Genomic DNA, 12,329 nt, shown 5'->3' with positions numbered 1-12,329 from the left:
AAAATAACCGAGTGGCGACAACATCAGTGACTTCCGCAAAATCCCATTTTTTTATTTTACGTGTTTTATACTTTTTCTTTTCTTTTCTAATTTTTTTCTTTTTCTAATAACATTTGTGGCCTGTGAGACCAATATAATGTATATTGTATAAGTGTACACTCATTGTATTCAACACAATAACTGCACTAATTTGTTCATCATTACATTGTTTACAAAACTTGTTACAAGTTTATTGTAAACAAAATGATGAAAATATTAGTGCGGTTATTGTGTTGAATACAATGGTACCATATAGTACTATATGGTACAATGGTGCTATAGGGTGCAATGGTACTATATAGTACAATTGTACATATGGTACAGTGGTACCATATGGTACAATGGCACTTGATACAATGGTACCATATGGTAGAATATGGTACAATGGCACCATTGGGTACAATGGTACCATATGATACAATGGTATCATATGGTGCAATGGTACCTTATACAGTGGACCCCCGCATACCGATTTTAATCCGTGCAAGAGGGCTCATTGGTATGCGAATGAATTTTCCCCATAAGAAATAATGGAAATCAAATTAATCCGTGCAAGACACCCAAAAGTATGAAAAAAAAATTTTTTTACCACATGAAATGTTAATTTTAATACACACAAACTGAAAAAGGCATGCACACTTACATGACACTTACTTTTATTGAAGATCTGGTGATGATTGATGGGATGGGAGGAGGGGAGAGAGAGTGTTAGTGTTTAGAAGGGGAATCCCCTTCCATTAAGACTTGAGGTGTCGAGTCCTTTTCTGGGGTTACTTCCCTTCTTCTTTTAATGCCACTAGGACCAGCTTCAGAGTCACTGGACTTCTGTCGCACAACATATCTGTCCATAGTGGCCTGTACCTCTCGTTCCTTTATGACTTCCCTAAAGTGTTTCACAACATTGTCAGTGTACAGGTTGCCAACACGGCTTGCAATAGTTGTGTGAGGGTGATTTTCATCAAAAAAGGTTTGCACTTCAAGCCACTTTGCACACATTTCCTTAATCTTTGTAGGAGGCAACTTCTTCAATTTCTCTCTCCCCTCCTCTGAACCAGTTTCCTCAGGTCTGGCCTCTTGCTGTTGAAGTTGATCTATCAGCTCATCAGTGGTTAGTTCTTCATTGTCCTCCTCCACCAACTCTTCCACATCCTCCCCACTAACCTCCAACCCCAAGGACTTTCCCAATGCCACAATGGATTCCTCAACTGGCATAATCCTCTCAGGGTTAGCCTCAAACCCTTCAAAATCCCTTTTGTCTACACATTCTGGCCACAGTTTCTTCCAAGCAGAGTTCAAGGTCTTCTTAGTCACTCCCTCCCAAGCCTTACCTATAAGGTTTACACAATTGAGGATATTAAAGTGCTCTCTCCAAAACTCTCTTAGAGTCAATTGAGTTTCTGAGGTCACTACAAAGCACCTTTCAAACAGAGCTTTTGTGTACAGTTTTTTGAAGTTTGCAATAACCTGCTGGTCCATGGGCTGCAGGAGAGGAGTGGTATTAGGAGGCAAAAACTTCACCTTAATGAATTTCATGTCCCCATAAAGTCGCTCTGCCACGTCTGTAGGATGACCATGGCCATTGTCTAACACCAGGAGGCACTTAAGTTCTAATTTCTTTTCAGTTAGGTAATCTTTCACATTGGGGGCAAATGCATGGTGTAACCAGTCATAGAAAAAGTCCCTAGTGACCCATGCCTTACTGTTTGCCCTCCACAGCACACACAAATTCTCCTTGAGGACATTCTTTTGCCTGAACGGTCTGGGAGTTTCAGAGTGATACACTAATAAAGGCTTAACTTTGCAATCACCAGTAGCATTGGAACACATCAACAAAGTAAGCCTGTCTTTCATAGGCTTATGTCCTGGGAGTGCCTTTTCCTCCTGAGTAATGTAGGTCCTGCTTGGCATTTTCTTCCAAAACAGGCCTGTTTCATCACAATTAAACACTTGTTCAGGTTTCAGTCCTTCAGCCTCTATGTACTCCTTGAATTCATGCACATATTTTTCAGCCGCTTTGTGGTCCGAACTGGCAGCCTCACCATGCTTTATCACACTATGTATGCCACTACGCTTCTTAAATCTCTCAAACCAACCTTTGCTGGCCTTAAATTCACTCACATTATCACTAGTTGCAGGCATTTTTTTAATTAAATCCTCATGCAACTTCCTAGCCTTTTCACTTATGATCGCTTGAGAGACGCTATCTCCTGCTAGCTGTTTTTCATTTATCCACACCAATAAGAGTCTCTCAACATCTTCCATCACTTGCGATCTTTGTTTCGAAAACACAGTTAAACCTTTGGCAAGAACAGCTTCCTTGATTGCCTTTCTGGTGCCCACAATAGTAGCGATGGTTGATTGGGGTTTCTTGTACAACCTGGCCAGGTCGGCGATACGCACTCCACTTTCATACTTATCAATGATCTCTTTCTTCATCTCTATTGGAATTCTCACCCTTATTGCTGTAGGGTTGGCACTAGAAGCTTTCTTGGGGCCCATGGTCACTTATTTTCCAGAAAAAGCACCGAAAACACTGTAATAATACGAAATATTCCGATTGTATGCTTGGATGTTACCGCGGAGGCTGGCTGGTAAACAATGCCACCGGCGGCACGTGAGGCTGGCTGAGGGCGCACATTGGACGCATCTCGGACGAACATCGGTGAGCGGGTTTTTAAGCGGTATGCGAGGCAAAATTTTTGCGATTAAAGCAAGCGGTATGCGGATTAATCGTTATGTGATGCCAACGGTATGTGGGAGTCCACTGTAGTACCATATGGTGCAATGGTACCATATGGCACAATGGTACCATATGGTACATTGTACCATACAGTACAATGATACCATATGGTTCATTGTACCATATGGTACTGTTGTATTCAACACAATAAACACACTAATATCTTCATCAATATTTTGTTTACAACAAAAATATGCAAAAATGTTGTATATTAGTAATGTTCTAATTTATATTTACAAGTGTACAGGAACTTGACTTGTTCCTTGAGGTGGATGACAAAGCACTTTGTCTTGGAAACTGCCTGCCGAGTCAGTAGCTAGCTTGCGTCACCACTCACTCAGTCTTGGTTGGTGTCTCATGCCACCAACACCTATTGACCATATGGTACACGGTATCATATGTTACAGAGTGCCATATGGTACATTGTACTATATGGTATAGGGTACCATGCAGTACAGGATAACATATGGTACTGGGTACCATATGGTACAGGGTACCATATGGCACAGGGTACCACATGGCACAGGGTACCATATGGCACAGGGTACCATACAGTACAGGACACCATATGGTAGAGATACAGGGATCCCTATGGAAATAAGTCACCCTGACGTTTTTTGGGTTATCCTAGGATTTTATACATATGCTGCCATGTATGATAATCTATGTAATTGTGTTTCTGTACACCTGAATAAACTTCCTCAAGCACATGTGGCATCATAAGTAAGTTTATTTAGGTATACACAAATAAAGTTGCACAGAATATCATACTTAGCAGCATATGTTTGGAGAACCTAGGATAACCCAAAAAGGTCAGACAGATGTATTTCCATTAGGGTCCCTGTACCCTGTACCATATAGTATAATGTACCATATGGTACAATGTACTATATGGTACATTGTACCATATGGTACTATTGTACCATTGTACAATATGATACCATTGTATGACATGGCACCATTGTACCATATGGCACAATGGTACCATATGGTTCAAAACCATAGAATTCCTCTTCAGCTCCACTTCCATCAGTCTTAGAACTGTAAGTTGTGAAGAGGAGAGTCAGAATTCACCCAGAGAGTGAGTGGGGAGTGAGAGCTTCCTTGCCGCCAGGCACAATGAACAAAGCTACTTTGCCGGCATTCCCACAATGCCATGCTGGCGTCCAGATTTTTTCTATAGTGTGCACACTGACCACCCAGACCCATTCTCTCAGATGTAGGCCTACCAGCCTTCTCGTGCTAAATTTGACGCCGCTAGAATTTTGGCGTAGATCTACAGTTTGGACCCTGAACGTAAAGCCGTAGATCTACGGGAGGGACCCTGAAAGGGTTAAATGTATTATCCAGAGGGTTGAAGAGGGGTTGCTGAAGTAGTTCAGACATTTAGAGAGGATGGAACAAAATAGGACAACTTGGAGAACATACAAATCCACAGTGGAGGAAAGATGGCATAGGGATTGTCCTAGGAAAGTTCGGAGTGAAGGGGTAAAGGTCCTGTATGTGAGAGGTTTGAACACCTAGGAAGCACGTGTGTATTAGACAGCAGTGGAGGCAAGTGATATTTATGACGATGAGCTGTTGGAGTATAAGCAAAGTAACATTTATGAAGGGAAACTGGTTAGCCAGACTTGAGTCCTGGAGTTGGAAAATATAGTGCCTGCATTCTGAAGGAGTGGAGATACTTGAACTGTAGTGTTGGCATGCATCTGGCAAGACAGTGTTGGAGTGAGTGATTGGTGAGTACTGTCTCTTTTTTTGGGTCACCCTACCTTGGTGGGAGATGGCCAGTGAGATAAAAAACGGAGTTAATTTACCTTCTTGAAAAGGTAAAAACACTCTATTTGAATGCATGCATATATAGGGCCTATTACAGAAGTAATTGCATGGACAGAAAGCTTATAAAAATGTTAATAAACAGAAAGCTTATAAACTTACTAACTGATTTACAAGGCTGACAGTTTCTTGGGGCCTCAGACACCTCATATTATGATATAGAAATAGAGTTAAGGCCTCTGGAGTCAACCACTGTCCTTGTGAAGCTCCCAGCACTTGTGGTTCTGCTAATGCCACAATGCGGAATGATGGGTGAATGCGGTATATACCTCTAGCTCTCATATCTGTCTCCGATAGTTCATTATCATTCATGATTTTATCATATCGATCAGAGCGTAACAATCTACTCCCATCATACAGCTGAAGTTCTCGATCATGGATTAGCCTGTTGAAATATGTTCAAAACATTTAGCATCTTTATCCAGAATGCCAGTAAATGTTAATGAATAAATCTGAAAAAAAAATGTGCATTTATACTGAATCTGTATTACAATATTATGATAGTTAATGCTAGCTGAAAGTTCATTACAAATAAAAAATTACTGTACAACAAATTTAGAGCTCAGAAACTACAGATAACAGTCATTAACAAACTACAATACAAAAGGGCCATAATTTACAAGGTTCTGAGTTACAAGGCTCTTCACTGACAACACTGGTATTTTGGAACCAATTAATTACTTATGAACAATGACTCACTTTTCTGACATCAGGACAACTATACTGGCATAAAATTTCCTTAAGGATGAATTATAAATAGCCAGTAACACATTTTACTTGGTTAGCTTTTCACCAAACATTCAAACTTTGTGTGAGTAGAAATGGGAGTTGTCTGTCTGGCACTCAACAGACAGAGGATCAAGCCTCCACCAAATCTGGTGCTGAATGACCTACATGGCTTTAGTGATTAACATGAATTAAACAAACAAAAGCAGCAGCAGTTTGTAGTGGTAGTAGCAATTAGCAGTAGCTAGTTGATGATTAATAAGGGTAGTAGTAGTTAGTATCAGCAATAGCAGCAGCAGTAGTAGTTGGAAGTAGTAATAGTAGTCAGTAGAAGTACTTGGTAGTAATCATAGTAGTTTGTAGTGGTAGCAGTTAGTAGTTGTAATGGCACAGTACTACTGCTAGTAGCAGCAATTAGTAGTATTAGTAGTTAGTATTATTAGTGTAGTAGTAGTATTGTTAGTAGCAGTAGTAGTACTGTTAGCACTAACAGTAGTAGTATTATTAGTAGTATTGTTAGCAGTATTGTTAGTAGTGGTAGTATTAGTAGTAAGTAGTTAAAAGTAGCAGTCAGTAATAGCATTACTAGCCATAGCAGTAGTAATTATTGAGAATTAGTAATAGTTAGTGAGAGTTAATAGCAGTCAGTGGTGGTGGTGGTGGTAGCAGCAGTAACAGTATTGTTAATATTATTAGTCAGTGGTAGTAAATAGTAATTAGTGGTAGTACATAGTGGTAGTAAGTAGTAGTAATAGTTAGCAGTACAACAACTACCACGAATTTGAGAATCAAAAATCTCTGAATATTTCCAGTTTAATAATTCAAAACAGTACAAACCTATGTAATACAGCCAATGTGCCATGATGAAGTCTATGTATTCCATCTAAAATAACCATTTTTCCCTCTAAGGCAGATGTCACCAGTGGGGAGAACTGCCAGGCAGTGTCACCAGTGGGTGAAGTTACACGCTGCTGCACAAGATCACGAGCAGTCATGTCCTAAATATAATAAAATTGGATTAATAAAAAAAAAAAATAGAAAATTTCACTTTCCTGCCTCACCTCTTACTTGGGCAACTCCCTAACCTGAAGAAAGTAAGCATATTCAAAATTTTCCGCACATCTAATAGGCACGTGTGAGCTTGTCAGATTGCAGTGAGTTGAGGCAAGTTATTTTTTTTTTTTTAATTTAAAGTATTTTGTAATGTGTCCATGATAACATTTACGAAGGTATTCAGAAAAACTAGTGAAGTGAACTTGAGCTTTGGAAGCAGGAAGTAGAGTGCCTACACTCTGACAGACTGGTGGGTTTGTTGCACTCTGGCAGACTGGTGGACATGTTGCACTCTGGCAGACTGGTGGGTATGTTGCACTCTGGTGGGTATGTTACACTCTGACAGACTGGTGGGTCTGTTGCACTCTGACAGACTGGTGGGTATACTGCACTCTGACAGACTGGTGGGTATACTGCACTCTGACAGACTGGTGGGTATGTTGCACTCTGACAGACTGGTGGGTTTGTTGTGCTCTGACAGACTGGTGGGTATGTTGCACTCTGACAGACTGGTGGGTATGTTACACTCTGACAGACTGGTGGGTATGTTGCACTCTGGTGGGTATGTTACACTCTGACAGACTGGTGGGTCTGTTGCACTCTGACAGACTGGTGGGTATACTGCACTCTGACAGACTGGTGGGTATGTTGCACTCTGACAGACTGGTGGGTTTGTTGTGCTCTGACAGACTGGTGGGTATGTTGCACTCTGACAGACTGGTGGGTATGTTACACTCTGACAGACTGGTGGGTATGTTACACTCTGACAGACTGGTGGGCATGCTGCACTCTGACAGACTGGTGGGTATGTTACACTGACAGACTGGTGGGTATGTTACACTCTGACAGACTGGTGGGTATGTTGCACTCTGACAGACTGGTGGGTTTGTTGTGCTCTGACAGACTGGTGGGTATGTTACACTCTGACAGACTGGTGGGTATGTTACACTCTGACAGACTGGTGGGTATGTTACACTCTGACAGACTGGTGGGCATGTTACACTCTGACAGACTGGTGGGTATGTTGCACTCTGACAGACTGGTGGGTATGTTACACTCTGACAGACTGGTAGTATGTTACACTCTGACAGACTGGTGGACATTTTGCACTCTGACACACTGGTGGGTATGTTGCACTCTGGTGGGTATGTTACACTCTGACAGACTGGTGGGTTTGTTGTGCTCTGACAGACTGGTGGGTATGTTGCACTCTGACAGACTGGTGGGTATGTTATACTCTGACAGACTGGCGGGTATGTTACACTCTGACAGACTGGTGGGTATGTTACACTCTGACAGACTGGTGGGCATGCTGCACTCTGACAGACTGGTGGGCATGTTGCACTCTGACAGACTGGTGGGTATGTTACACTGACAGACTGGTGGGTATGTTACACTCTGACAGACTGGTGGGTATGTTGCACTCTGACAGACTGGTGGGTTTGTTGTGCTCTGATAGACTGGTGGGTATGTTGCACTCTGACAGACTGGTGGGCATGTTGCACTCTGACAGACTGGTGGGTATGTTACACTCTGACAGACTGGTGGGTATGTTGCACTCTGACAGACTGGTGGGTATGTTACACTCTGACAGACTGGTGGGTATGTTACACTCTGACAGACTGGTAGTATGTTACACTCTGACAGACTGGTGGGTATGTTGCACTCTGACACACTGGTGGGTATGTTACACTCTGACAGACTGGTGGACATGTTGCACTCTGACACACTGGTGGGTATGTTGCACTCTGGTGGGTATGTTACACTCTGACAGACTGGTGGATATGTTGCACTCTGACACACTAGTGGGTATGTTGCACTCTGGTGGGTATGTTGCACTCTGACACACTAGTGGGTATGTTGCACTCTGGTGGGTATGTTGCACTCTGACACACTAGTGGGTATGTTGCACTCTGACACACTGGTGGATATGTTGCACTCTGACACACTAGTGGGTATGTTGCACTCTGGTGGGTATGTTGCACTCTGACACACTAGTGGGTATGTTGCACTCTGGTGGGTATGTTGCACTCTGACACACTAGTGGGTATGTTGCACTCTGGTGGGTATGTTGCACTCTGACACACTAGTGGGTATGTTGCACTCTGACACACTGGTGGATATGTTGCACTCTGACACACTAGTGGGTATGTTGCACTCTGGTGGGTATGTTGCACTCTGACACACTAGTGGGTATGTTGCACTCTGGTGGGTATGTTGCACTCTGACACACTAGTGGGTATGTTGCACTCTGGTGGGTATGTTGCACTCTGACACACTAGTGGGTATGTTGCACTCTGACACACTGGTGGATATGAAAAGGCAGGTTAGGGAGTGTCTGACAGTTTACGTGTTTTTCTTCTCTAGGTCACTTGGTGGAAAAATGCCAACTGTGCAAACAAAGAAAACTAAACATTAGTTATTATGAAATTTCTCCTGGAGCATCATTATTGTAAATATCATCAACAATGCCAAGAAAATAAAGAACTGCAATTAAAAGTAGCTTTTGATATTTAACCTTAAACATTAATGAGTAAAAGTGTCAACATACCTGGTAGACAAGTATTGGTTCTGTCTGATAACCCAACAAGTGTGCCATCTTTGCAACAACTGCAGACTTTCCACATCCACGAGGGCCAATTAAACAAAAGTCCCCAACACTGTGACTCTGAATCATTTCAGTGAGTATTTCATGATGATATGGTATAAATTCAAATGGCGGGGGAGGACTTCCCCAACTGTTCCCAGAGGTAACCTAAAATTATAACAAAAAATAAAACATTATATTTGGAGTATAATGCTTCTCTAAAACTACTGCATATGAAAAACAACACATTCTATTCAATACAAGAGGACCCTGCTTATACACCAGGTTTGGTTTTGGGATACTGCTATAAAGTGAAAATTGCTGTAAAGTGAGTCACAGTCTTTTTTCACTTTCAGATGCATATAAAAACCTGATAATATGCTTACAGTATCATATATTAAATGAGCAATATAGCTAGGCCTAAAAAAAAGCATATTACTTTCTTTTAAATATTTTCAGCCTTAGCTTATAGTGAGTGGTGAATATACATATTGTAGGAAGTCTGAATAAATCAAGAAAGAGTATAATTTAAAACTGCTGTATTAGCAAAACACTGTAAGGTGAAGTGCTGTAAAGCAAGGTCTGCCTGTATATAATAAAGCCTCAAAAAGGCAATAAATTACAATAAACTGAAATTGAAATGTTTATTTCTCTGTAAAGATTACAATGGGTGGTTTACATATTATAAAACAATAATTACAAAGACGGCCACTAGCGTGTCTAGCAAGCCGAGGCATTTCGCGCAGACTAATAATAATTATTACTTTATATTACAAATTACAAATGATTAAATGAATATAGGTGCAATTGTGAGGTAGTTCAGGACATTTAAGAATATAACAATTTGCAAAATTAGTAATGACAATGGTTTTGTCTTGGCATGATACACAGTTTCTATTAAAGCTCATATATTGGAGTATCTCAGGCAAACTTAGGACTAGTTTGAGATTTATTAGGCAATTTTATGTTCATAGTCATTTGGGTCAGGAGGAGGAGGTGTGTGTGTGCCCATGAATGGGTGGTTTTCATGTTAGTTTATGGTGGGGTGTGTTAGGGAGATAAAATGTTTTTTGACAGCAGTTTTGAAAATGCTTGCTGAGTCTGTAGTTCTAGAGTTTTCAGGTAGGGAGTTCCAGATTTTGGGCCCTTTAATGTACATTGAATGTTTGTATAAATTTAGCCGGACATGGGGAATGTCATAGAGATTTTTGTGTCTGGTATTGTGCCTATGGGTCCTGTCACAACTATCAAGAAAGCTTTTAGTTCAGGGTTAATACTGGAACTTGATAGTTCTGTAAATGTAGGTTGCACAGTAGTAAGTGTGGATGCTCTGAACAGTGAGTAAGTTTAGGTTTTTGAAGAGTGGGGGGAGCCTGGGACTGGACTGCGTGATAATTCTTACTGTGGCTTTTTGTTGGGTTGTTGTTGTTTTAGGTGGGTTGCTGCTGTTGATCCCCAAGCGCAAATGGCATAGGTGACGTAGAGATAGATGAGTGAATAGTATAGTGCGAACAGGGCTGATTGCAGCACATAGTAACTTATCTTAGAGAGGATCCCCACCGTTTTGGATACTTTTCCTGCTAAGTGTTGGATAAATTTTCTATTTTTTGTTTGAATAAAAATTCAAAATAGAAAGCAAGAGTAATATCAGAGGGGCCTGGAGACATGACTGATGAACAAAGAAAATGTTATTTTAGAGCCAGGAATGTCTGCATTGTTCATTCTGGACCTTATTTTGAAATTGTCATATTTTTTAATTTTCGTGAAATTGGCCAAATTGTTTTAGTACTTCTGGGTGTCAGGAACGGATTAATTGTATTTACATTATTTCTTATGGGAAAATTGATTTGAAAATCGTAGATTTCGATAATAGTAACACCTCCAGGAACGGATTAATTACGATAAACGAGGGACCACTGCATAATGTATGCCCCTTACCAAGATAAGGTGCCATCATGTTTCTCACTATGTCACCTGAGATACCCAATAACAATCTGGCATCTTTCAATGTTTTACTTCCTGTGTATACAATAATATCCAATACCAGGCCACTGTCACAATCACAGAGTACAAACAGTTTTATACCAGTGTTTCCTCTTGCTCAGTATATACTGCTTGAATGAGAGCCTACCTCATCAATTACAAGATTCTTGAATGGATAAAAGTACATGTTGAACTTTTGTTTCAGATACATAAAAACATTTCTAATCTTGTATAACCTGTCACTTCTGTCAGGCCTGGTTTTGCCAGAGATGATTTCACTGAAGACCGGGGTATAAATTAGTCGATCTCTGGATCAGTATGATTTTATATTATGCTTATAGACATGAGGCATAAGCACTATTATTGCAAAAAGCAAATACATTTCAGCCACAGTTGTCTCTTTCCACCGGTGTAGTCTTGACTATGGTGATATGATCGTATTTGCGATGGTGTACTCAAAATACTTGTTACTTTCCCTGACAATAGTTTCTATCAAGGGCTGGTCAAAGAATAAGTTCAGTTCATTTGCAGTGTTTCCAAGGGAACAAGTTGGTAGGATTCCACTTTGAGAGTTATCAAGCTGGTGGGGCTTGGGAACAAAATTGGAATTTTGCTGCCAATGCCAGATGCGGTTTGCTAGTGGATACTGGACATCATAAGCTGGTTGTGGTTGTAGTTGTAGTTGTGGTGGGGTGGTGGCTGACGCTCCGCTTAGTCCTTGAATTGAGGAGTCAGCGGCGTGGGTCCCAGCCTGGGCTGGTGAGTCATGCATGGCCTTGGCACTACCATCACCACTACCACTATCACCACCAATACCACCACCTACTGATGCCTGTGGTCTATCCATGCCAAGTGTAGCCACATCATCATCACTTTCACTGTCTATTCCTGGTGTAGGGCCAAGGGATGTACTCCAGGATGTACTTCATCCCCTGGACACTGCATAGGGAACACTACCCGAGTTTCAAAATGCTCCCAACTCAAACAATTATGCAAGTGTATTTGTGTAAGTGCATTTTTAAGTGTATTTTTGGGAGTCTCAAACGGATTAATCTAATTTACATTATTATTTTTGGGAACACATTCGTTCGGTATTGGCACTCGAACAGTATTCTGGAATGAAATAAGTTCAAAACTCAGGGTACCACTGTATTTCCATTACTCTGAGCCCAATTTCAAGCTATTTTGAGTCTCAAAACCAACCAAAATCATCTCTATGTCAACAGTATGTCTTCCATTCTATCAAATGATGCCAAGAAGCAGCCAATACTACCATAAAAGCCACCTTCGGAAACACCTCAAACTCGCTATTTTTTAAACCAAACACAAGAGGTATCTAGATTTGCTTTTCTCATCATGCACCAT

The 12,329-nt window shown here is 41.0% G+C and overlaps 1 protein-coding gene across 2 annotated transcripts in view; it reads right to left on the bottom strand.

The window, feature by feature from the left end:
• Positions 1 to 12,329, bottom strand: part of c12.2 (von Willebrand factor A domain-containing protein c12.2) — a 590,945-nt gene that overhangs the window by 340,350 nt on the left and 238,266 nt on the right. For both annotated transcript variants that reach the window (XM_070085296.1, XM_070085297.1), the window contains exons 5-7: positions 8,946 to 9,149; positions 6,179 to 6,339; positions 4,718 to 5,000 (exon numbers count right to left, since the gene is read on the bottom strand). In XM_070085296.1, the coding sequence (XP_069941397.1) occupies positions 4,718 to 5,000; positions 6,179 to 6,339; positions 8,946 to 9,149 (648 nt within the window). The remainder of the gene's footprint in view (positions 1 to 4,717; positions 5,001 to 6,178; positions 6,340 to 8,945; positions 9,150 to 12,329) is intronic.

Source organism: Cherax quadricarinatus, chromosome 15, assembly GCF_038502225.1.
Source record: "Cherax quadricarinatus isolate ZL_2023a chromosome 15, ASM3850222v1, whole genome shotgun sequence".
NCBI lineage: Eukaryota > Metazoa > Arthropoda > Malacostraca > Decapoda > Parastacidae > Cherax > Cherax quadricarinatus.
This window is presented reverse-complemented; position numbering and strand designations above follow the sequence as displayed.